General features: G+C 47.7%; 5 protein-coding genes across 10 annotated transcripts; 3 read left to right on the forward strand and 2 right to left on the reverse strand.

The window, feature by feature from the left end:
* Positions 1-6,905: 6,905 nt before the first annotated feature.
* Positions 6,906-8,135, reverse strand: PV10_09159 (uncharacterized protein; the record flags this gene model as incomplete). The annotated part of the gene is made up of 1 exon (XM_016374272.1): positions 6,906-8,135. The coding sequence occupies one exon, from the start codon at positions 8,133-8,135 to the stop codon at positions 6,906-6,908; it is 1,230 nt and encodes a 409-aa protein (XP_016219543.1).
* A 792-nt stretch (positions 8,136-8,927) lies between these two features.
* Positions 8,928-9,173, forward strand: PV10_09160 (uncharacterized protein; the record flags this gene model as incomplete). Its single annotated transcript, XM_016374273.1, has 1 exon — positions 8,928-9,173. One exon carries the CDS (start codon positions 8,928-8,930, stop codon positions 9,171-9,173), a length of 246 nt encoding a protein of 81 aa, XP_016219544.1.
* A 7,912-nt stretch (positions 9,174-17,085) lies between these two features.
* Positions 17,086-19,377, reverse strand: PV10_09161 (uncharacterized protein). Its single transcript, XM_016374274.1, has 4 exons — positions 18,732-19,377; positions 18,244-18,668; positions 18,067-18,190; positions 17,086-18,015 (listed from the first exon to the last, which is right to left on the reverse strand). The coding sequence occupies exons 1-4, from the start codon at positions 19,278-19,280 to the stop codon at positions 17,560-17,562; spliced, it is 1,554 nt and encodes a 517-aa protein (XP_016219545.1). The 5' UTR covers positions 19,281-19,377; the 3' UTR covers positions 17,086-17,559.
* Positions 19,378-20,151: 774 nt separating this feature from the next.
* On the forward strand, positions 20,152-22,657 carry PV10_09162 (the record flags this gene model as incomplete). 6 transcript variants are annotated; one of them, XM_016374280.1, is made up of 5 exons in its annotated part: positions 20,152-20,289; positions 20,350-20,624; positions 20,677-20,833; positions 20,892-21,622; positions 21,683-22,657. In XM_016374280.1, exons 4-5 carry the CDS (start codon positions 21,267-21,269, stop codon positions 22,650-22,652), a joined length of 1,326 nt encoding a protein of 441 aa, XP_016219551.1. In that variant the 5' UTR covers positions 20,152-20,289; positions 20,350-20,624; positions 20,677-20,833; positions 20,892-21,266. The 6 variants fall into 6 exon arrangements, with proteins under 6 accessions (XP_016219551.1, XP_016219548.1, XP_016219549.1 ...); XM_016374277.1 differs by having other exon boundaries at positions 20,350-20,833; positions 20,880-21,622; positions 21,683-22,652; XM_016374278.1 differs by having other exon boundaries at positions 20,677-21,622; positions 21,683-22,652.
* Positions 22,658-22,914: 257 nt separating this feature from the next.
* On the forward strand, positions 22,915-25,561 carry PV10_09163 (uncharacterized protein). Its single transcript, XM_016374281.1, has 4 exons — positions 22,915-23,921; positions 24,057-24,608; positions 24,669-24,778; positions 24,841-25,561. Exons 1-4 carry the CDS (start codon positions 23,091-23,093, stop codon positions 25,085-25,087), a joined length of 1,740 nt encoding a protein of 579 aa, XP_016219552.1. The 5' UTR covers positions 22,915-23,090; the 3' UTR covers positions 25,088-25,561.
* Positions 25,562-26,161: the final 600 nt, after the last annotated feature.

A 26,161-nucleotide genomic window follows, 5' to 3' on the forward strand; every position in this document is an offset into this window, starting at 1 on the left:
TTCAATTCAGTAATGGGAGTACAGCTAAAGCCGTTCTGGATGACGTAGCCTTTTCATGTGTATCTATGACGTCATTCAGATTTGCCTTTGGGATTAGCTCTGATGCTCCTGGAAACAATCATCAGCGTCATTTCTTGTTAATTGATACCATGAATATGTAACTGGTCAGAGGCAATAAGTTTCTACTTGCGCTTTCGATTTCGGTATCATCGCCGCTCCTCGCATGCCAACAACATATGAAGATGGGAAAATTGCCAAAGCCTAGATTAGTACGCCTTAAAGATGAAGAAAGTGACAGGCGAAGAACTCCTCGAGCGTAAGTGTCTCCATAATTGACCAGCATGGCTATATGTTTTAAGCTACAGTTCTACGGTGAAGAATAATGCTAACGTGAATCCGTTACAGTTGCGATCGATGCAAGTTAAAAAAGGCTAAGGAATGTTTTCGTAAAGTATTATAATCTATGAGAATGTTACTAACTAGAAGAAAGTGTGACGGCAATTACAGATGTCAAACTTGCCTACTCAATGATAGTGCATGTACGTATACGGCAAAAAGAAGTCGTGATGTTCGAAAGCTGTATGGTAGCCTATGAACCTCAATTGTTCACCATCGTGACGTTTCTCCACTAATACCTCAAATCCTCCAGCTACTGTCAGATGCAAGATCTGACTGATGAGGCTATTCAACGACTATACTGGGCTTGTCGAAGAGGACAGTGCTTTCCCGGAAGAGTGTCCGACGAATCACTCACAGAGATCTCGACCATTTCCATCCTCAAGGAATTGGGGCTTGTAGAGGCCGACTTCGAAGGATTTTCAAACTATTTAACACCACAGCCTCAGTCGTCGGGAACTTACAGCTCAAGCTTCCAACCATCGGAACAGCAACATCAGCATCACACTGCAGTTCCAACTTCAGTCCAAACTGCTAACACTTCACAAGAACCGAAAATATTGTGTACGAAGTGTCCTCTACGAAAGGTAATTCATCAGTCCTGAGGGAGTGTCGCTTTAAACCCAGTTCAACAGCATTACTTATAGTTACTAAACAACGTATTCTGAGCTCAGGAACCGAAAGAATTGAACACAAAAGAGCAATTTACACATCCCGTCCACTCGCGCATGCTCACACCGTCCTCACAGAAAACAGCCTCACAAACATCACCATCAGCAGCATCACCTTCATTTTCGCCATCGTCACAACAACAACAATGGGGCACGAAGAGCAGCGAAGTACCAGGCAATCAATATTCAGACCTGGACACGTACCACCGGAATCCCATCGATAACTACCTCAACATTAATGCTTGTTCAAATGATAGGACAGCTTACATAGAGTCCATGAACATATGGCCCCAAGCCTATCTGGAAAACTTTAGAAGGTGTGAGACGGGATGTTTTTCCGAGTGCCTAACAGAGCCTCATCTGACTTCAGAATGTGGTGGAGTAATGCGGGATGCTTACCTCTTGCCTTCGCCTGGGACTCTCAACTCGGCTTATCGGGATGTGTCTACTGCGAACCTAGGATGCGAATTTCCTTTGAATGCAAATTTGAAGGATTCTCGTCAAGATGATGCCTGAGAGCCATGTTACTGTACGGCTGGGGCCAGAAGTGGAGTATCCTACCGTGGGAGAACAACAGCCAGCCAATACCTGTCCATGTGGTGTGTTCGGAACCATGGTTAAATGGCGCTTGCCAGGACAGTACAGTCTTGATGGGGTGAAAACCGGTTTGGCATGAGTTTGTGTTAGTATCTGAGGAAATATATTCTGTCAGGCAAGCAGGAGGTATCATGGCCAACTGTAAAACTACTGTCAAAAAGGTATTGATCTTAATGTTATTGATTAGATGCTCCCATCGGACTAAACTATTCATGGCGTAGTTTGTCTCCACCGAAATTGAAAGAACAAGCAAAAATTAGATAGTATGCGTGAGGCGGTTTTGAAATCTGCTCAGTATAGCCCGAAATGTCATAGTTTGTTCTAACCTATTGACCAATGATCAACATGTCACGATTCGTTCCACAGCAGTGTCACGTGTCGCAAGGGTTTGCCTTGGAAGAGGGCAAGTATCACAGAGAGGTCTTGGGGAGAATGTAGTACAGAGCGAGTCGATGTACTGAACGAATCATCCGTATCCTAAAACGTAGGGGTAGGATAATGAACGAAGTTGACTACATCCTAAGACTATGAAATGACTGCTAATATATAGTAATGAGCGTGCCCACGAAACCTTTGATGCTCCGTGGTGATCTGTTGCTCTGTCAAACAGATCCATACAGATCCCAGATCACCTTTGGCGTCACGTGATCCCAAGTTGTGTTTGATATCACCGGTCGGCACAGCTTCCCTTTTCCCGTACCAACGTGACCATCCTGGCCGCACGCTGGTGGCTGATCCGTAACACAACGGCGGTTCAAATTCCTCAGTTATGTGAGGTTCGAAAAGTAGCTGTAAAGACTGCTTGTGAATAATACAAAAATTCGAGATCGTGCTGTACAAAACCGATAATACCGAAATGGTTCACTTTCTTTTTACTAACTCCGCTAACCTACTTTCATCATTCGATGCCTAAAGATTTTCCTGTAAGATTTCATGCACCTTACAGTATAGGAAGTAGATTGATTAACTCTAACTAGCCGCTCATCAATCCGTAATAGAATTTCCAGTCTTACACTTACTATACGACTTTACTGTATGATGAAATACTAGAGGATGAGTGTAGCAGTCAAGTAGAGGAAAATTGGGCCTCCACCTTCGAGAAGGTACTTAAGCCAGAGTGCTGCTCGTGTGGTACAGTAGACTAAATTACAATACCATATTAAGTAAAGTGTGTCATCACTGATAAGTAGTCCCTTATTTGGTGTTCGTCACTCCGGAACTGTTTTCCGTAAATCACCCGGTAAGACAACAAGATTTCCTAATCAAGCAGGTTAAGCTTCTACAAAGGGAATTTCTACGCAAAGTCCACGATCCAGCAATGAACTGACATTTCCGGCTGGGAGGCATGGCTAATCAGGAGGGGCAGAGAGCTGATCTTATAGTACCGAGGCCAACACCCGACGATTGTTCTGAAACTGCTTTATCATTACAAGTCGTGGCTCTTTCGTACTGCTCGATACAGAGATCCTCAATGGTCCTTGGACAGTCTGGTGAATTCTGAGCCAACCCTATTGCAAAGCGGCCCTAATTGGTGCACACCCCACTTAATTAACAAAGGCTCCTTGCTAGTTGGACAGGACGGCCATTTCGCACAGCTGTATACAGTAATATTCTAGGCATATGGAGGCTAGATGTTTCTGGCACCCTCTGCGCTGTGATCCGGTGGGCTTTGCAGCGAATAGCGGCGGTCTATGACGCTTCCATTGGACGTACACTTAGAACAAGGACGTGTACGAGCAGAGGGTCGCAGTCCGTCCAGTTGTGGGCATTTATGTATAGTTTGCTCGCGGATTGACAACATCATTCGTGGCGGCGTATTCTCCCAGTCAATTCAGGGAAGGCATTCAGAGCCTCACGACTAATGCTCCAGTTATCGTGTTCGAGAAGATGCTCGATGAATTTGGGTGTCAGCTGTCTCATATTCTTCACCGGGTCATGCATAACGGCTGTGTTGAGATCATGTGGCCAATTGAGCGACCAATTCGAGTTCTTCAGTATTGAGAGCCAATCTCGCATATGGTGTATCAGGGCATCTCGTAGTGGACCTCTGCTTGGATGAATCAGCTTTGAATGGTCATTCATAGAGCGTTCAAAAAATAGTAATTTGGAGATCAACGACCCGTCGTTCGCCGACGCATTACAGAGAAAGGTGGAATGACTTTCAACTATATTGAGATAGGTAGCGACTGATAATCGTCTAAATACACTCGACTTGACTTGACTTGACTTGAATCAATTTGCCCTGGTCTCTCTCTCCGTGGGGAGTGATATGCTGGGCTACTACTGTGCTAAACTACCCTATGATCCCTACTGAGTATGAAACTATACTACATGCGCGATCTTTCAGCCTCGTTGGGGCCTGTCGTGATCCCTTGGCCGCACTGGCGGAGCTCGTGATTTGAACCTTCCGGAAGCTTCCGCAAATTCGAGCACGGCGTTGATTATTTTCCATTTGATCCCGCCATTGCCTACTTTACCCTGCCCGTTTCGAGGAGTTCCTCCGAGCATGCTTGCGGTGCACCCAAGTGTACCCCCTACCTGAGCTCGTAGTTCTTGTCTTGCTTGCCAGAGCCTCGGGCAATCCATCAGCACATGGACTACCGTTTCGATCACCCCACACACGCAGCGGTCGTCATCAGTGAATTTAAATCGTCGGCTGTGAGGTGCGAGCCAGGAGTGTCCCGTCCGCATTTGGATCATGAGGTAGGTTCGATGTCGAGTGAGCTGCCTGTAAAGGCGGAAAGCCCGCCTGGCTGGGAGACCTTCGTCGATTCTTTTCAAATGTTGGCCTTTTTGGCTGGCTTTCCATTCTTCTTGCCATTCCTTTTGAATATTTTTGCGTGCGGTTCGTTTGGATGTTGATACAAGACGACCAAAGCGGTGTTGCTTTTCAGACGTGACTGCTTGCTTTGCGAGCCGGTCGGCCCATTCGTTCCCTTCGATACCTGAATGGCCTGGGATCCAGTGTAACCGGAATTTTATTCGTCGATCTCGAAATGTCGAAATTCGATCCAGGATACGATGGACTATAGCTTGGCCTGGTTTGTTGGATGGGTTGGCGATCGCTTCAATCGCCGACTGACTGTCGCTAACAATAGTATAGTTCTTGTCTCTCCGTCTGTTGACTCTTTCTTGATAGATGGCTTCGACTGCATGGTAGATCGCGATCAACTCGGCGGCGTGCACCGTCCAATCACTGGCTGGTCCAATTCCGATTTGCCACGTTCGCTGTGGTCTCCCTCCCCGGTCCACCATTACCACCGCGGCGCCGAGTTTCGAGTGTTTCTCTGAGGCGTCTGTATAGATGACCGCTTCTGAATCTTCGATCAATTCAGCTACCATGTCAAGTGCCTGTGACCTGTCTGGGTTGATGGTGATCTCGACTGACTCCGACTTGCTCCATGGTGGAAGCGGGGTTGGATCGATGGTCTCCAACGACTCGAGTTCCCCACTGTCCAGCGATTTGGTGGCCTCTTAGCCATGCTTGATCGATCGCATTTGCTAGGACCAGGAGGGCTTGCTCTGTTGTTCGGCCTGGACGGCCCCCGAACTGAGTGTCCGGGAGCAGTTCATACTTTTCCGCATAGTAGGAGAGGCGTCGGGCAACCACCGCTTCCAGCAGCTTGCCTAGGGTGTTCAAAAGTGAAATAGAGCGGTATGCCGCAGCAGATGTGTAGTCTGATTTGCCTGGTTTCCTCAGAACCACTATTTTAGCCATTTTCCATTGCCGAGGGTAGTAACCAAGGTCGATGGACGCTGTGAAGATGCTGGTCACGATCGATGATATGTAGGGCCAGATCTGGAACCATACCAACATCGGAATGCCATCCTCCCCAGGTGCAGTCCGCTTCTTCATTCGTTGGAGTGTCTTCGTGATTTCTTGTTCTGTGACTGGTTCCCATGGGATCTCCTTCGGGGGAACGATGCACTCGGGTTGCGGTTGCCTGGTGGGTGGAAAGAAGGTCTCCAATAGTACGCGTGCCTTGTCATGGTTGTCCGTCACTTCGTGGTCGCCCACTCGGAGTGGCGGCAGGTTTGCGAAAGCGTCGTTCTTTTTCATGTATGGCGTGGCTCGCCACACTGTCTGCGAGGTGGCTTGGTCGAGGAAGTCTTTCCAATCTGCTGCCTTGACTTTCTCGAGTTGACGAGTCCAATTTCGTCGTTTGATCCGCCATGCTTTGTGCAGCTCTGCTGTCCAAGGATGATGGCGACCATTCCTAGCACAGCTGCGCTGATACTTCCTGCGAGATTTGTTCACTTCTCTCAGTTGTGTTTTGAGTTCTGGGGTAAACCATCTCTTTGAGTATGGGCTGGGTTTCGCCATCGGGATGTGTTTGCTGATGGCGGCGGTTGTTCTGTCGATGAGGATCTTTACGGCTTGATCCAACTCTTCTGCCGTTTGAATCTTCGGAAGACCCGCCAGGTGTGAATGGATCATATCCCCGATTTTGGCCCATTCCGCGCGTTTGTATGCTCGGCGTGGAATGGTTTCTGCTCGTTGTTCTACCTGAATGTCCCATTCCGAGTACGTGGCGCAGTGGTCGGATGCGAAATTGTCTTTGTACAGTTCACATTTTACCATCGAATCAGGTGTATTTGTGAGCGTCAGGTCGATGGTTGACCTCTGGCCCGGTCGACTGAGTGACCAATATGTCGGAGTGCCGCTGGGAAGGCACGAAAACAGTCCTTGGGCGTGGATGAAGTTAACGAGTTCTTCGGCATGTGCCATGACACTAGCGTACACGTATGAGCTGCTCCAAGCTGGGTGATGGCGGTTGAAGTCCCCAGCTATGATTATGCTGGTTGGGGTTGTTCGGTTTCGCGTCTGTTCTTCGATTGTTACCTCGATCTCGTTCAGCGTGGCCTGCATGCTCTGTATTTCGTGGACATGATGCAGGTCAATGGGTTCTATGTAGACCGAGAACACCAGTATCTGTCTTTCTCCGTTCCAGATCTTAATGGCCGTGACGTCTGGATGATTACACGCGATTTGGCGGTGTGCCGAGGTAGAGATTCTTTTGTTGACGTAGATGAGGCTACGTTTCCGGAAATTGTCGTCCTGATGTATTGGTTGATATGTGTACCAGAGGCGGTGGTTCACATACGTCTGGTACGAAGTGATGGAGGGCTCTTGTATTAGCAGCACGTCGAGGTCCTGTGTTGCTTGGTCGTTGACGAGCGCCTCCATACCGGCGCGCGACTTCATGATGTTCAACTGCAGTATTTTCAAACTGTTCTGATTCATTGGGAACGATTTGCTTGGGTAAGCCCATTCTCTTCGCTGATTCTGGTGTGTTCCGGTACCTGGCGGTTGCTGTCCCTGCCTCCTTCATCGGGCGGGCAGTCTCGTCGCTCATGATCGCAATTGCAAGCGTGACATCCTCTAGACTTTGGACAGTCCCACTGGAAGTGTCCTGGTTCGTGGCAGTTGTAACACTTCTTCCTTTCAGGGTCATAGGCCGCCACCCCCATGTGTCGTTGACCATAAACTAGTCCATGTGTAATAGCTTCTTGTGCCGCAGCTTTGGTGTCAAACCATATTCCGAGAGTCGCATGGTAGCCGAGGGACTTGCCCTTTGCAATGAGCCATGTGGCTTCGTCGATGTGGGCGCTCCTGGCCTGCATCTCGTTTTCCTCCATGAGTTGGCGAATGAATCCGTGTTCGTTATCTGGTAGCGTAATGCCTTCTGTAGGAGACCGATGTACAACCACTGGGTATCGTGGTTTGACCAGTTTGGTATTGTTGCCGAGTTCCTGCAGCCATTCTGTGTGTGCTTTTGCCGTCGCTGCTGATTGTTCATCCTTGCAGCGCACCACATATCCCGTGCGAGTTGTGTTTACTCCTACCACTCCGACGTCTTTTGTCTTGTCTGTCTTGAGAAAGGCTTGTCTGATGAGGCCAATGGCTCTTCCGATGGGGAGGTTTCTAGTCAGGGTTTCTCCGTTCACTTCGTCCTCGGTTCGGTTGGCCTTGGTGCTGATGCGCAGGCATTGAGGTTCTTTTGTCGTTTGGGGGTAGTTGGTCAGCGCGGTGGGTCCTGTGTGGGCTTGAGTTGCACTGTCGCCGTTCACCACTGACGCCCAGGAGCGTGGTGGAGTGAGGGAGGAAGTGGCCCGTTCGAGTTTGGATTCGAGAGATCGAACCGTGCCCTGGAGTTCGCCATTTTGGTTTTTCAACTCTTCCAACTCCTCCTGTATGTCGCGGAGGGTGTTATTCTGACTTGCGATGGTTTCCTTCAAGTCCGAAATGACATTCACAAGCTCTTCTAGAGTGGTTCCCCTGGCTTCCTGCAGACCTCTGCGTTGGGGAGACCAGGTCTCATTAACGTCTGCAATCACCGAAATCGTCTCCGGGTCCGAGTCATTCTCAGCGATCAGTTGGGATGCTTTTGCGCTGGGTTTCCTGACTCTTCCCGAGGGAGCTCGTCGTGGTGTCGCTGGAGCTGCTGGTGTTCTGCGTGTGGTTGGCATTGTCCAATCGGGCGTAGCCGACGCTAAGGCGCGTCAAACGCGTCAGGTTCTGGGACCCCCCGAGACGCGTCTGATGGGCTTTCGTGCTCTTTTCCTTAGAGTGTATCGTATAAATTTCGTTCAGGCGTACCCTCTAGTTTTGCTAACGCAGCTCAGTTGTTTTCCAGTCGTCAATGTCGGTCCCGAAACTGGCCTCCCCATTAAGACACACTATAACATTCTTTCTCCAATAGCTAAATAATAAGTGGCCTTGATCTAGCCCGAAATGTTATAGTTTCTCCTAATGTATTGACTAATGGTTAACGGCGGTTTACATCCCTCAGTTACGTGAGGTTCGAAAGATAGTTATAAAGACTGTTTACTAATAATACAAAAATCGAGATCGTGGTGTACTATACAAAACCAATACTGTGCAGTATCACCGATGTAGCTCACTTTCTTTGTTAACCCGTTTTCTGATCCTACTTCCGCCTAGAGATCTACCTGTAAGATCTGATGCACCTTATGGGAGGTAGATAACCTTATCAGACTCCAACTAAATACTCATCGGTGGGTGACAGGATTTCCAGTATTGCACTCACTAGACGATGAGTATCAGTCAAGGAAAGTAAAAATGGGCCTCTACCTTCGAGAAGGTACTCAAACCAGAATGCTGCTTGTGTGGTAGACTGATTAATATTCTAGGCATATGCGTTTGTTGAAGATGACGATAAGCGTCGCGCTCGTAAGCTATGCAACGATATGCTCCAAGAGCAAGGCATGCATCTCTTTTATTAAATTACATGTCATCTTATGCTGGCTGTGCTCGCCGACATTCCTCCTATAGGGGCAACGCATTTTGACGAAGCAGACAAACTCTGCACTCAGCTATATAAGAACAGGAAGGACGCTGAGGAGGAGGAAATCCTCACATACCGAACGATCATCGCCAATGGGAAAATGAATGTGGTTCTTGAGCTAAAACAATGGAAGATGGAGGAAGGTATCCACATGTCCAGCTCGGAGAAAGATCAGGGCCAGGTTGGTTCTGATGGGTGATAAGATGATTAAGCCACCTTCAATGAGCGCCAATCCGTCCATCCCACCAACCCCCCACTCTGAGCGTCGTGAGATATCCCAAATATATAGATCCGTCTACCACTATATCCCCACGATCAAGGTCATGAAGGATGCGGTCGATATGACAACCTGCGGCACTCAAGTAGAGGATATGGGTAATGGCGGCGTGGATAGCGAGTAATCGTGGAGAAGGGGGGTCAATCGTTCTTGTTTCAGTTAGAAAGAGAGCACGGCTCTCTATAGGGAGGATTGGATAGCGCATGAAGTCCTCTCGTACTGAATTAATTCGGTATGTATATAATTAATTCCCCTAGGGTTCGAAATAGACTTCGAAACGACCAAATAATTAGTGGAATTCCATTATTAAAGTAATCGTATTACGGGTTCGATCGATGTTATTGGCTTCGATGAGGCGTACTACACCGTCATCGAATATGTTTAGAATTGTAGGGGCGGTTCTTTTAGATACGTCCTATTATAGATGGTTAAATAAGGAATAGATCATTAAAGTAAGACCCAGATATTAAGAGGCTATAAGACAACTTTAAGTAGAAAACACGAAACTTTCTTGTAATGAACCGTTCTCAACGTACGTCAATCACGTGTCCAAAGGGTTTGGTCTTGTCGAAGGCGTTCACGAGGTTCAATGGAGTGGTAAGTGTAGGGAATATACTTGGTTCAAGTCCTAGGGTGCGCTAGGAATAACGAAGTTGACTACAGAGAGTAGTCCTATGGTGCGGGCCGAGCCCTAACTATATAGTAATGAAATGTTCCCTCGGATCTCACTGCTCTCGAGGATCCCACGGATCTCACCAAGATCCCATGAGATCCTTCTGGGCCAGGAGATCCATATCACGTGACATACCTCCTTCATGGTTTCCCTAGCATCTATGCCAAGTCATCGGGTTACCTTCCTGTCCTGTGATGCATAAGCGATTGGTCGTTAGGTGTATCATACCGGGCCGCGAACAGGTCAGCTCCGTAACATTTCTAACTTATGGTCCCCACTCGAGAGTGTCATTAGTGGATGAGGGATAATATATGCCACCTCTAATGTTACAAAAATATTGGATTCGTTACTGAGTGGAAATCTATTATTATCCTATGCCCTCTGAGTGCTATCCTAGGAAACCCGCCTTATTACTTTATCACGGTCGAATAAGCGTGATATGATATAACGGTGACGATCACGTATAAGATAGTCTCTTCTTAAAGTTGCTAGCCTTTAGGGTAGTCCTAGAAAAAGATTATAGGCTGTGGAGATCGGAAACGGCGGTAGGCGAAGGTTAGGGAGTTTTCCTCGTCGAGGCTCTCACTATATAGATGACTAATAAATCTCGATAATTAAAACTATTTATATAACCTTATATGGAGCGTCTTAGTAAATGAGGTCAATCGGGGGCCATGGTCGGTATTCGCATGGTGGATTTTAGAGATCGATTCACTCTGAGGGGCATTGACCGTAATCTAGGTGTGTTCGAAGCAAAAACGTAGAAAGTTATCTCTTGACACTTCGGAGCGCGTATGTTCGTAAGTTGGTCGGACGAGGGTGATATTCTTGTACGGCTTGTGATCTTGTAGAGATTCGCACGCTTCGATAACGGTAGTGAAAGTACGACTTGAGTGTTGTCGCTCCTTAGAGCTCAGCTCAGTATACGGTAATAAAAGATCAAATGCACCCTCTAGCGATATTTGGTGCCGATGATGGGGCGAGGGAGTAGGCATGTCACAGAAATACGTTGAACTGTGAGGTCAAGTCTGGCCTTAGCGCAGCAGGAGATAAAAGACGGCACTTGGTTGTGGTTGAGAGGCATGAAAAAATAAACCTTGACCAACTGAGGATTGGAGAAGACTGGGGGTAAAGACTGGAGCTAAAGGATGATTGTGGCTGCACGATGACGGAGGATCTGCCTGGATCCATCCAAGAGCCTGGATCGTCTGATGGTGATCCACAGCAAGTGAGTTTGATTATTGCTAGCCTCACGACAGGGACTCCGTTCTGATTTTCTTAAGAGCCTCAACTTATTCCAAAACACAATGAGCCAACTAAATCTCAAGGAACCATCAAATACGGTAGGTTTAGGCCGCCTTGTGGGCTTCAAATATCAAGTTCACCAATATAGCATCTTACTGACCCTGAGCAGCACGCTCTTGCACGGTATGGGAGTTTACCAATCAAGGACAACCTTCTTCGAGTGAAAGTGAGTCTGACTCCTTAGTCTCTGAGTCTTTAAGTCTAATTTTTCAGGAACGAAAATTCTTCGACTCTGGAGATTTTGCAGTATCAAAAGCTACTGACGACTCCTTTACCGGTCACCAAAAGACGGGCAAGGAACACCCAAAGGCCGAGAATATCGCACATCTCTCTTCACCAGTATCTAGTGATAGTAATTTGAAGAGCGACGCCGATGCTCCACGCAAACTCGTGGCACTTGACCTGACGAAATCTTCTTCACTGCGTCCTCTGGCTGATCACTAAAGTTGAATATGGTGCATCTGACTTTAAGCTGATGTAGTCAGGAGAAAACAATTACACACACATGTTTCTTTCTTGTACTTAATTCTCCACCAATGTTACTTCTTGTGAGAGTGCACCAAGTATGATTGGTCGCGGGGGACATAATACAATTATAAAAGCCTAGCTGTTGGGTCCTTAACCCATAAGATAACCGTTCCAATTCTCAATTTTATATCGTAGTTGACTCCATAAGAGAGCACCTCAAGGCGATTGCCCGTATCGTAGAAATAGTAGACACTGAAACCAACATCATTGCTGCGAGAAAGTAGCAGTCAGACTATCTGAAAGGTGGTTTCACACAGGGTAAATTCACACTACGGGCCACCATTCGTGGCACAGGCAAGGTATTTCGATCTTGTTGTAATGGCTCATCTACAACATGCACTAAGAAGGGAGCTAAATAAGGTATGAGATAGCCTACATTAAAGAGTAGAGCTTGAGCAATTAGACCAAAATAACGGCATAATGACACCGCGGCAAGAATAACAAATCGTTTTGCCAATTCGATACTTTACGAATAAAACAGACTACAAATTGCCAACCTTGAGGCACTATACTAAAGGAACCCTTCTGGGGGGCAAGTTATTTTACCTAACGGGAAAAGTGAAGGTCGGGTATGAGCTAATGTGGGAAAGCTGATTGACCCTGAAATTACCGGAAAAAGAAACCGGTGTTGACGTAGGGAGGAGCAGGGTTTATGACTCTTGGTTGGTTGCCAATCTTTCCGTCGCTTTTTAGGCATGATCGCTAAAGAAGATTTTCTAAATGAGTTCCGGGTTCTTTCCATAAACCCTGATGGGTGCCTAGCCACTACCATTCTGATCTTGAATTCACTGGTTGAGTCAGAAATTGGCAGTAACACGTCGTGCTTAGGCAAAGCTGTAATTCATCTAGGCGTATTTGTTGCAGTTCAACCGTAACCCGGGACGCCTAGGGTGATGCCTTTCAGGTGTGACGAATTCTGTCGGTCGCTATTAGCCGGGATGCACAGCCTGAAAAGGTCTAGAACATGGCCTTGCTAGCGGCTGGATAACATTATAGCAAAGGGACTACTGTCTTTGCTTTTCTATTTGAGCCCGATTGTCCCTTGACATGGTCTCAATCGTGTTCTTTGGGCATAAAGAAGATTGGAGACATTCGTCTCAAGAAGAAACGCCGTTGCGATAGTTGAAGAAACAATATCTATATCCGCTACCTAGCAAAATTTACTGCGTATCAACTCATACTTTCGCGGGAATCAAGAATATCACACGTTATCATGACGGACGGTAACGTCCCGGCTCTAAACAACAAACTCAGTAAAGTGCAAAATGCCGTGCCGCGAGCTCGGTCTCCTTCTCGCAATACACATAACGAGATATATTGCGACCATGTTGACTGCACCGGAAAGAACCAGACCTCCAGAAGAGTCTGTGAGTGGAATAAGCACATGAACAGACATGAGCGCCCGTACAAATGTCGCGAAACGGGATGTGAACACAACCCTGGATTTACCTACTCGGTGGCCTCCTCAGGCACCAACGAGAGGTGCACAAGATACACTTATCAACTAAGCAGCCTCTCTTCTGTCCCTTTCCTAATTGTAGTAGGAGCTCAGGGTTCGCCTTCACGAGGAAAGAGAACCTCGAAGAACATAAGCGGCGGCGACATCTAGAGGAATTGTCGGAGCACGACCTGACTCGAGACTCATCTCATCTAACCCTCTCGACAACGATGGTGTTAGAAAAGACAGAACCACAGGGTAAGCGCCGACGAATCTTAACGATGGACGACCCTCATCTGTTGGAGTCTGAGACGCACATGACGAGAGACATGGCCGATGCCGCTTTACCCGAGATTGATATGAGATTGTGGCTGCGAGCAGAATTACTACGAAAGGACGAAATCATTAGGCAACACGCAGTTGAAGCGCACAGATTGCAGAATCTTCTACGTTCGCTGCCACTGCAGAAGATGTCCGCGGTGATAAAGCCAAGACTGCCTGGGGCGGGAGACGGTAGCGCAGGTTGATCTATAGGATGCGTTGGTGATGGGATATGTTTCTTTTGGTTGATTGGTTGATACCATCAAAAGATAATCTCTTTCGGATGATGGTTAAGTCCACCCAAGAGGAAGGCGGAAGTCGGAAGTGTTCAAAGCAGGTCTTTCACTGGTATCATCTTGTAATTGGCTACGAAGGAGACTCACTAAACCGGTGTGAGCACCTAAAGTGCAAACCGGAGGAGTATTGCCTTTTCTTTTCAAGATCCATTCGCCTGTAGCGCTCTCCGGGGCAATTTCTCTTTCTTCAAAACGTCTGACTAAATGTGACATATCTTTACACTCACCGTCAAGTCAGACGTGGGTAAGGTTCGGACAAGATTTCGCATGAGGAATGACTGTAGAATCATTCATTCCGGCACCTCTACCTGCCTCTGCGTCGCTTACTCGGAAGTCTCGCAAAGAATGGTAGAAAGGAGATCCTGTCGCGCTGATGGCGTCGAGTTGGGCACCGGATTGATAAGTTTTGGTATCCAATCCTTTGTTAGTGTGGAAGAGCTTACCCGTTGATATCAAATAAACCGATGAACTCGAGCTGTTTGACTCCATTGAGCAGTTTAGAATGCCGACTTTCCCACGACTGCGCAGAGCCAATTAACGCGCGCTCATTCGAGGAATATTTCTTCGGCTAATAAGGCTTCGTACTCGGTCGAGGAGAATGCCTGGAGCTGCCATCTCGAGTTGAAGTTCTCTTGATGATTCGCCCTCTAGACACAACCCTGGGGTTCATGCTCCTGTGCGTCTGCACCTAGCATGCTATTTCTAAGACCTAGGAGACTTTTCGCCGCTCTACATAAGGAGTACTGACTTATTTTTTTAACATTTCATCTGTTCTGCCTTCGCAGTGGTAATGGGTGATCATCTGGCCATCACGGCAATCTCGAGTACTCTCCATCGCCAACACAGTGATTCTGAGACCAAAACATCATTATGCGATCGTTCAATCGAAGAGGGTACTGAATTCAGGAGGGAGCCTTCCCGTGCGTGTCATACTGTCCCAAGTGGTCGTTGGCGATCGTCCTGTATGAGCGCCATTCCCACAGTATAGGCCATGTACAGTGTAGCATTTACGAAGTCTTCGGGAGATTTATAGGTGAAGAGACAATCGCAAGTGGACGCGCTGCAGAGCCAATCTTGAGACTGGGCCCACCAACTCCGAGAGCTCAACAAAGGGTGGGTTCCACTAGACCGGGAGGGGAAATGGAGGTTGAGAAGCTGGATCCAACTCTGGTTTATCTTGACTAGCCCTGGCCGATTGGCGGCTTGTAACCCAAAGCAGTCTCACTACGTAGGTCAAGGCGCCAATGACACCTAGTACATATTTCTTTACTTCCGCTTACTTGTGCTTAGTATGAAGCTTCACTCTTGCTAAGATTGTAACATGTGGCAAGAGAATAAGCAAAGAGGTTGGAGCTGACGATCCTATGCTGTGCAGCTCATTACTTCCAGAGCTATTGCGCTGCAGAAATTCATAATTCTTCACATGCCTAGGCGCCGGAAAAGTGACGAAAATCGGGCCAAAAAACCCCCCGGTATGGCCTGTGCTGCTATTGGCGTAGTTGCCATATAAACCGTCCTCGGTCTCTTGTGCAGTCACAGTAATTGCATGGGCATTTTGATCGCGCATTTCCTAGAAAGTCGCATTTTACCAAAAAGTCAACGCAACAAACCAATGACTCGTTTCCTCGCTCTTCTCTCCTCCTTTCTAACAGTCTTTTGAGGTAAAGGTAAGTCTACTGATGAAGCTCAGACCCGAATCGACAAAGTAGCTGGCTTGAGCCGATATAGGCATCCGTATTTGAACACACTGCAAGCTTCATCACAAAAGGCCACACATTCGGTGAGGTGCAATGACCTCAAGCAGCCGTTCGGCCCCCCAGCGAGGGGCATCTCGCTGCTCGACCTGTCGACTGAAGTCCGGGTTGAGATCTTGAGGTATCTGGCGGTCTTTACCTCGACCACTCGACGACTTTGCTCTTAGCAAAAGCTACCGACCTCGAAGATTAAGAAACTACAGTTTAGCACTTCCTATCCTCTCCACCTGTCAACAACTTCGTCGCGAAGCACTTCTAATATTCTCCCGAGAAAACACTCTTGACATCGTCCCCTTCGCCGCACGCGGTGATCTCGATACCAGAGCGACCATGGTCGGAAATAAGTTTAGTTTTGATCGCCTACCGGCATTGCTCTCTTTAAATGACACAGACCAATTGGTGATTGGTGGCTTGTAATGCTGACACTAAACCTGCAGGGAAACCGGGCATACCTTCCGCCAATCATTGCTTTAGGAAACATCTAAAACCGCTCCTTGGACTAAACCATTCACCAAGCAGTTCAAATTGTCTCTGAATTGTCGGTGGCATCCCATTTTAAATGCAGGCTGACTGGAGCTCTAATTTCTCACTGTGTGTTCAACCGGATCTTAACAGTCTGGCAACCAAGCTCGAGAAGGTTCGTTCAGTCTTCAGATCACATCTCCCGCCCAACAAAACAAAGAAATTCTTTGAATTTAAATCATGACTTGCTCTCATCGAAAATATTACAACAAAAGTCAGCGGTGAAAACAGTTCGCAGAACCTATCACGGTTCACATGCTTCGAAAGCCTCGGGTATCGCTAGGCGAGAAGACTGGGAATTGCCGGACGCGAGCTCGAGATGTAGCAAAGATGCTAAAGGTGCCTGTGGGAAAAGACTTGTATTATGGGCAACTGCTAATGGAGACACGAACCTGATGGCGCTTCTGCTTGGTCTGCGTCGCTCCAACTTATCATTCACTAACTGCTATGGCCAGACTGCGCTCTCCCTAGCCGCCGAACACGGACACAGAGACGCTGTGCAACTGCTTATCGAGCGGAGCGACACTGACATAAACTCTCAAGACATTGACGGTCAAACTCCCCTGGCGTGGGCTACCTTCCACGGACATACCTTCCACGGACATTTTTGAAATGCTGTTGGATCGAGATGACCTTGATGCTAATTCAAAAGATGTTGACGGCGACACTCCCCTCTCTTTGGCTACGACGAACGACCACTACAGGGTATCAGAAGCCCTCTTGAGGCGATATGACGTTGAGATTCACTCCATTAATAATTTTGGCGAGACACCGAGAGATATAGCCAGAAGAAATGGATACCATAGACTGGTAGCTCTACTTACGATGTGGAGTGGCGATGGGGACGATGATAGCTCTACTAAAGTCAAAAGCATGAGAGAAGATATTGAAAAATCTGCTTCTTGTACTGTCTTTGTGTGACCGGAGGGGCGTTGAGCATAATTCTACTATGAAAATCACGCGAAGCGTCCTTATTGTGCCAAATCATGCTGGCTGGCTTTCTAGGATTTCTCGAACAGTTTCACCGCAAGGACGAGGTGGTCTATATGGGAATGATCGGACCATGATCTCTCCAAGTAGGCCCAGTTGGGCACAGTACAGCTCTGGCCAAGAAATTATGGGTTCGATCGTTACCACGACCTTAGATAGTGATCCTTCCTTCATAATCAACTAAGTATTCCAAGAGACATGTGCGCAGACTAGACGGGACATTTATCCGATTAAATGTTTACGCCATATCTATTCCTACTCCACTCTTCTTACTGAACCTTAAACCCTCTTGAGGCTCTTATATCTGTTAATGTGCAGCATAAAATTTACCTCCTCCTCATTAGTAATATTATGAAAGAAGGAAAAAATACAAAGATAGGCACTGTCCCGAGTCTCACAGCACACAAAACCAGATCCAGTTAACACGCGTACCCAAAGAACTCGTGCTAAAAACGCAAAACAATGCCGGATCCGATACCCATCAACGCGACAAAGCGTAGTCTGACAAGACCTCACAGGCCGGTACGCAAGAGCCATGGTCCACTGCGTATCGTGCCTTTCTTATGATTTCAAGCTTCAATCGCTCTCTCCAGGTAGCCAGGGCAAAGATCTGTCCGTGATCAAGACTATCGCACCAAACCACTTCCACGCAGCCGCGCTCACAACACGCCGGTACGCTCTCATCAGGATGTCCTGCCTTATCTTTGCCCAGGCCCTGCTCTTCGACGCCCTGTAGGTATCTCTGCACTTGTGGAGCGTTGATAATGCAGTCATTCCCGGAGAGAAATACTGTCGCACGATGGACGAGGAGGTCCTCCTTCCATATGATATTCTGCGACCAGAAGAAGGTGCGAGAGAGTGTATAAGCCACGCCCATGTCTTTCGAGCCGAAGTACCATAGCAACCATTCATTGGCGAACTTAGGTGTTCGGACCATCTAAATTATGTCAGTGCTTGCAGTCGACTTTATAGAGGGATCATTTCTCACAAAGTTGTATACCACATCTGGTTGATGCAATAGTATTGATATGGGATCTACAAGGATGACTGAAAAAATTCGATTGGTCAGCTCAGGTGTCTTGAGTAGGTGGGTACTGATCACCGAGCCATATCTGTAGGTCATATGAGTCACCGTTCTCAATATAGAGAGTGAGTGGTTACTGACGAATGAGATACTAGGATGAATGTGTCGAACCCATGATGATCGAGAATACATTGAAGATGTCGACACATGCCTTCCTTTCGGAGTACCGGGGGGGTGAGTCGAGACGATATGGGCAAAATCTCGATCGCGAGTATCCCGATCATACCATCCTCACGCCGGCGGCCCAAATTTACTTCTTTCAGGAGTTGCATATATGGGTATAGGCCAACTCCGATGCCGTGAAGAAAGACTATCGGTAATTCCTTTCGTGAGGTATGGGGACGGTGCCAGTAACTGAGAGCCTGGGTTGGCGATCGATGGTTCGCCATCAGGACCTGCGGTCGCGGAGGGACAATCTTGACGGAATTCCCAATCGAGCCCCGGTAAAAATTAAACCCGTTACTATACATGTAGGTATGCGTGAGGATGTCGACCACAAAGATACACTAGGCAATTTGGGCTTAGTTGGAATTTCTTTCTACACAGCTCTTTGTAGAATAGTGCATTACCAGATACCAAGTCAGACTTCGATGAAGCGCGTTGACCTTATCGAGCGTCAGCCTTATACTTTTGACATCAGCTCTTCCAGGCTCGAAACTCATTCCGCGTCTCGCCTCCAGCTCCTCAACATATGTGTCTAACTCGTCATCGTGGGTATGTTTGGCTGTTGCCGTGTTTAGGAATGCCCAACAAAGCCACTCTTTGATGTTCTCTCTCTTGATAGCAATAATAGGTGTGCCTAAGAACCATCTTGAAAAGAATGTTGCGAGATCTGGAGAGCCTATAATACAACGGCGGAAGAGCCGAAGTCTTTCCTCTTTCTCCAGAGGCTCTGGATGTAACGCGGGATGCTGCAGCTGATATTTACGGTAGCCGTAGGTGAGAAAGAAAAACAGCGTTTCTACCAACACCCAGTATTCCAGGTATTTCCAGACTCGTAACCGTTCTGGTAAGAAGTTGGATGTGAGACAATAGATGGCGGAGAGTGGACCAATTGAGTGTAAGATAACGACCCAAGTCACCACCCAGAGATACTCGAGTCGTGAAGTTCCGATCATCTTCTTTCGACGGAGTCCAACCGTTCTATCTTGTTCAGTTTGAGTGCTACGACTGTAGAAAAACAACAAACGCTATCAAATAAGTAAATGGGAGGAGACGGGAGTTATATGTATCTATCCAACAAAGCCCGCGTGCATGTTATCGGCCTATTTATTCCGCCATTTCGGTTGGGGCGCCATAGTTACGCCACTTTTGGCAGTTCATGTATATCGCAGAGAGATACAACCGCGTGGTGCGGTGACATGTGAATCTCAACAATTTTCAAGGCCGAAATAATACCTTAGCAGCCAAACAGCACATGTCAATTTTAAGATTTCGCGTCAGGCCAAACCAGAGCAAAAATTCATTGGACAATATGTAGGACCATGTGATACCATGTGATATCACGTGATATGACTCCGGAACTCTTTTCCTTCAGAGTCATCTTGACAGGGGTCCACAAAGCGCAGAGAACGTGTCCTAGTTGTGGGATGCAGAGCAGCTTATTCGGTTACAATTTAGGGGTGGAGACTTATCGGGTCTGACAGATTTGTTGTTTAATGGCAGCCATGTTCGCCACCCGTCACAAATGCCGTGATTTCACGAAATCTTGTCAGACATAAGGAATATTTAGATAACTTAGTGAATCTCGACGTGTAGTACAGAGGATAAGTCATTTGAATGACAGGCATCAATTACTTCGGCAAATATCATTTGTTAGTTTGGAGTTTGTTCCCCGTAACATTGTAGTCAGCTGCAAGTCTGACAGTCAAATATACCATTCACAATTGGAGTGCGCCCTTGTGCCAAGAGATTGGAAGCGGAGCAGCAGGGTCTAGCGTCGGCACTGCATTCCACCAATAGTAGCCACCAAGCCTTTACCGACGTCCGTCTGAATCTGGGTTTGGGATGCTGCCACTCTTTTGCGATACATAGCAATCGAAGACATATTCAGCTTGTCCCACCTCATTTTGCACTGGCCTGTGTAGCGCTTCAACGTCTGAGAGGGATCTTCGGACACAGCATCCGGTACGACTTCGCGAAACTCCCAAGATGATACATCTCCTTTAATCATATTGCTTATCACAGGTGAAGCAGTCACTAAGCCAGGCCGCAGCCCCTCGCCGGGTGATGTCGAGACACCTGTCATGCAGTCACCTTCATCGATGAAGCCTTCGAAGGCCGCCATCCCTCGCCAGGGTCTAGAGCTACACCTGTATGGTAACCCTAACCCGGGCTTCTCGTGCATGTGAGGGATGTAAGCTCGGGAAGAAGAAGTGCACGGGTAGCTGGCCGTGCAGAGCATGTGCTACAGTACAAAAAGATTGCGTCTATGGTGACAACAAAAGAGAAAGGCAAAACAGGTGACTGGGCTGTGCGCCTTTGGCTTCATTTCTATATAGCTTACACGCAAAGGCTCCTTGCAACCAGCACCCAGAGGAATGAGAGCCTGACCAACCTGGTCGAGAAATTGCGTGGTGAAAAGAGCGAGCTGTTGAGTGTTCTTCGATCTGTTCACGAAGTCGACGTTAATAAGGCAGACGATCTTTGAATCGGGCAGCCACTTATCAAGGTATATTTTCTACGTTTGCCTTCTACTCAACACTGATGCTATCCAGTACATGGAACAGGACGATATGACAGAGACAGTGGTATCTCTTTCAGACAATGATCAATCTGGGAGTACAAGGACACCCGCAACGAGTATCAACGGCGAGGAATTGGCCCCTGTAAGTGTCGGGAGCCCAAATTCCCAGGGAACATCATCCGACCGCATTCACCTAGCGCAAGGGGCAGGCGCAAGTGGATTCGTTGGAAAGTTATCCGAAATCTCTTGGCTGCGAAGAGCTCGAGAACACATGCTTCAAAATGTGACTTGTAACTGGGGACAACTCGACTCACAGGCGCATGAATAGCTAGCAGACGCAGATCTAAGCTACCATATAGACCAAGCAGATCTCCTCTCAGTCAACGAAGACGTTGTCAATGAGTACTAGTGGCCATCCATGGCCATAACAATGGTCGGTGTTTTCTTTGACACGCTGTATCCCACCCTTCCGTTCATTGACAAGGATAAATTCCTTCAAAAACTGTCACAATCATACTATCTTCGGGAAGACTATTCGCTTATCGACAGACGCCGTTGGCTTGCTATCGCGAACATGATATTCTCCTTGGGGTTAAAATGGCTCATGCAAGGTAACGCTAATAGGTCAGCTGGTCAAGAAGACCACTTGTATTACGCACGTGCAAGGAAACTAGGACTCGATCATCGCATGGTGCAGGATCATCCCACGACTGCACAGGTAGAGGGTCTAGGTCTTCTAGCGTTGGACTTGACTATGAATCATCAGATCACAAGGTATGATTATAGCCTAGCTGCTTATTCGTGTTGTGCTTGTCCATTAATCACACAAAATAGAGCTTGGATCTGTGTTGGGAACGCTATACGTCACGCCGTATCATTAGGCATGCATTTGGCAGTGCATCCTGGTCCGGACGAGGCTCGTATAAGCGGAAATCGGGCATCTACCTGGTACGCGTTGTATAATCTGGAGATGTTCCTGGTCGAAGTCACCGGTCGACCAACCTCGATGATATCGGGTCTAGAAATGACCATATCACAGGAGGGAGCTCAAAACCATTCGGAATCACCGCTGATAACCCAGAGGCAGGGATCTTTACCACACGCTTTTGGCACTCCTCAACCTCTGCTGTCCGACGTTTCTGCCCAATCTCTTTCGACCCATTTCTCGCGACGCGTTGATGTCAGCCGCATCTCTCGTCGAATCAGTACAACATTATACGCTGGAGGGCTCACCGCGAATTGGGCCGAATTCCAGCATAGTGTCAGTTTGCTCCAACTCGAAATCGAGAAATTAGCCAGCACCGTTGTCAGACGCCTACAAAACCTAGATGGTGCTTGGTTACTGGGCGATCGCCATAACCTTGAACTTGCGATGTCAATCTATAGTCTACAGATGATGTTATATCGTCCGTTTCTGTGCGATTGGGAGCGGAAAATCCGGAATGAATCTTCGCCCTCTCAGGATTTCAACCAGTCGAAGGCAGTAGAAGCTATTACTGCGGCAAGATCGATGCTAGCTCTACTGTTCAGTGTGGATGATTTGCAGACACTCCCTCTGGTGTTTCCATGCTGGTCCACACTACATTATATCTGTCAAGCAGGCTCAATCTTGATCTTAGAACTGGCTATGCATGCTATACATCTACCGTCTGAAGCAGCTGAAATGGTAAGCGACATACACAGGGTTCTTATTTATCTTCAAGCTATGTCGACGGCATCTTATTCCGCGGCCAAGGCATGGGAGATATTTGCCTCCTTTGTGAACGAGATCGAATCCAGACTGGAAACTGGAAACTCGACTTGAGCAGGAACTTCATGGTGTTCAGAGATTTGCTAGTGCAAGCCAATCGGTCTGCCAAGCACTCCTTCCGCACCCTCGAGATTCGATCCGGATTGAAGGGATAGCTTCTGAAAGTCGCCCCCATTATGACACAGTTACCCCTCTGCGCACGGACTAGTGGTTGCGACGAGAGACCTACGATTGAACAGCAGTCCGCCTCCTTCTTAATGCGGAAGGTCTAGCGGTGGGCACATCTTCACTTGGTGTCAGCAACTAGCTACGACCCTGATGACGAGCACTTTTCCAATGCACCTTTAGCGGCTGACGTCATCTGCTGCTAGCTTCAGCTATTTATCCGCTGCCAACAACTCGATCCTTTTCGACACCGTTTGCAAAGCGCGAAGCTTACCGCCCACCACGGCTTAATAAATATCTAGCACAGATATACCGGAGTGGGAAGAAATGCCATCATCATCGAAAGCGAGGAAAATCAAGCCTGCCGAGGAGCGGCAAGGGGAACTCGCTAGACCATCGACGTCAGGCACTCGAAAGCGACGATCCACTGCTCGAATATCAGTAGCATGTGAAGCGTGCAAAAAGCGCAAGACAAAATGCACCGGGGGACCGCCTCCTTGCCAACTCTGTGAATTATTAGGGACAGACTGTATGATAGATCTGGCCCTGGACCTGCGGCGGCGCGCCGCTTTTCAACGGTCGGAGGCCAGATCAAAGTCATATCAAAATACTCTGAACAGATTGATCGAATGCATACGTGATGGGTCTTCCCCACAATTTCAGAGCCTACTTGGACAAATTCGATGCGGCGCATCCAACCAGGATGTGATCGATGCTGTGCAAACGTTACCCACAGCTTTAGACGACGACAGAGAGAACACCTCGCCCCTGCAAAGCCATAGCAAGGAATCTCCACCTTCACCTGATGTACCAATCGACCAGGAACCTCTACTACAAACCGAACATAGTGCGTATCTTAACAGTGGCGAAAGTTCCTTACCGTCCAGTCTCCGGAAAGAGAAGCAACCTGCGCGAGATATTGCATCTCTCCTTTCAAAATTGAAGTTATTGCCTACGGCCGACGGGGAGCGGCTACTTGGACAAATATTGGCAGACTATTCAAGAGGAAAACAATACGAGGTTAGATATTCTGCAGCACAACATTCACATGACGGTTTCGGCCGAAATGCCGCCGTTGCCTTGAATGTGGAGCGCTCGAAGTGGCATCCTGCCTTGCGTCTGCGCTTGCAGCCCACTGAATCTGAAGAGGAGCGGCAGGTATGTAGCAGTTCCAATAATCGGACCCCACCAGTCCCGACGGGAGCAGAGGATGTGTTCGTGAACTGTGTGAACATTATCGATACGCTAAGGGCTTCTCTCTGTGCTATATGCAGGTGCTGACACTCCTAATAGCGAGCAGAAAGTGATCCCTTGCGGCGGCGGATATCAATCACTTCAGCATCATCGGCCTCAAGCGATCCTTCGATCACTAGCCTATCACCGTCCTTTCCTACTTCTAGCTCTGCGATCATGACCGACGCACAGTCCTGGGCGACATCCTTACGATCTGCAGTCTCCTTCTATGTCGAGTCCTATGGGTTGTCGCCATCTAAGCACCAGGCCGGAAATGCTTGGGACCTAAGCATCGCCCAGGAGGACCTCATGACTCCGCTCAGGATTCCTGTTCATCTCGTTTATCCACTGATAATTCCAGACGATTCCTATCTAAGTAATATGTACACAGACTATGTGAAAGGGGCGAGACAAATGCTCATGTCAGGGGCATCATTCAAGGATGTCCTCGGCCACAGCGACGAAGTGTCTATTGAATTATTCTTTCGCTCTCGTATCGAGACTGACACCTTCGAATGCGCCTCTTGGGCATGTGAAGTTTGTCGTGCTCTCCCAATACTGGATGATTATGTTCGCATGGCCAGTGCTTATATGCTGACATTCATGATGCGGGTAGGCTGCAACGACGCATGAGAAAAGCAGTGTCTTCCATGACTAACCTTGTTTATTCAGTGGCTACTAGCACCAACGCAGGAAAACTATGCCAAAATTCCCGATATGATGAAGCCAACACCATCTCAGCGCATGATCCCCCATATCGGTGCAATCGAGATCCTGCCCATGTAAGTCGGAACACCTATGAACGCTCTATGAATGACCATTCACATCTGATGGGTACAAGCAGAGGTCCATTACGCGATGCCCTGATACACCAGATGCGAGATTGGCTCTCAATACTGAAGAACCCGAATTGGTCGCTTAATTGGCCACATGATCTCAACACAGCCGTTATGCATGACCCGATGACTAACATGAGAAAGCTCACACCCAAATTTATCGAGCATCTTCTCGAATACGATAACTGGAGCATCAGTCGTGAGGCTCTGAATGTCTTCCCTGAATTGACTGGGAGAATGCGCCAGCACGAATGATGTTGTCAATCCGTAAGCAAACTATACATAAAACAAGCCCGCAATAAGACGGACTGTGATACTCTGCTCGGAAATGTTCTCTTTCGAAGAATATGTCTAATGAAAGCGCCACAAGCCGCCGCTATTCGCTGCAAAGCCCACTGGATCACAGTCCAGAGGGTGCCAGACATATCTAATCTCCATATGCCTAGAATATCACTGTATACAGCTGTGCGAAACGGGTATCCTGTCAAACGAAACTGTATCGTACAGTACGAATGAGCCACGAGTTGTAATGATAAAGCTGTGTCAGAACAATCGTGGGGTGCCCTCTCCCCCTCTGTCAAGGTCCTGATCCCGAGGGGTCACTTTCTATCAGTGTTAACTGACAAGTGGCGCAGAGCGGATGTGTAAGTAAAACGAGTCTGATGATCAATAGGAATACAACCGGTATCTCAATATCCAAGGAGATTCCTGAGATCCACGAGATCCACAAGGTCCTTGAGGGTCATATCACGTGACCATATTCTCATGAGTATCCTCGAACCCCTTCTTCGGCTTACCTTCTTGTCCCAGCTTGGTGTGTAAGTGATTAATTGTAGCTGGTGTATAAATGATTGGCTACAGCCATGCCTACCAGCCCAGCCGGAAATACCAGATCCATGCTGGGCCGTGGACTTTTCACAGATTCTCCTTTTGTAGAAGCTTCACGTGTTTAATTAGGAAATCTTGTTGCTTGGGTACGTCAGCTTATGGGAAAATGATTCCGGAATGACGAATGCCTCTCCTGTGAGCACATTTTACTTAATATGGCATTGGAATTAGTCTACCACACAAGCAGCACTCTGGCTTAAGTACCTTCTCGAAGGTAGAGGCTCCTTTGCTTGGCCGATGCTAATCGTCTAGAGTTTCATCATATAGTTAATCCCTAAACCCTTTATCATGAACCAGTCTCAATGCAAGTCGATCACGTTTAAGGTGGGCTTGGTTTTGTGTGGGCGTCACGAGGTTCGATGGGATACATTGTAGAGAACGATACTTGCTTCGAATCCTAGGGTGCGCTAGGAGTAACGAGGTTGACTACAAAGAGTCAAT

This window comes from Exophiala mesophila (genome assembly GCF_000836275.1).
Source record: "Exophiala mesophila strain CBS 40295 unplaced genomic scaffold supercont1.8, whole genome shotgun sequence".
In the NCBI taxonomy this organism is placed as follows: domain Eukaryota; kingdom Fungi; phylum Ascomycota; class Eurotiomycetes; order Chaetothyriales; family Herpotrichiellaceae; genus Exophiala; species Exophiala mesophila.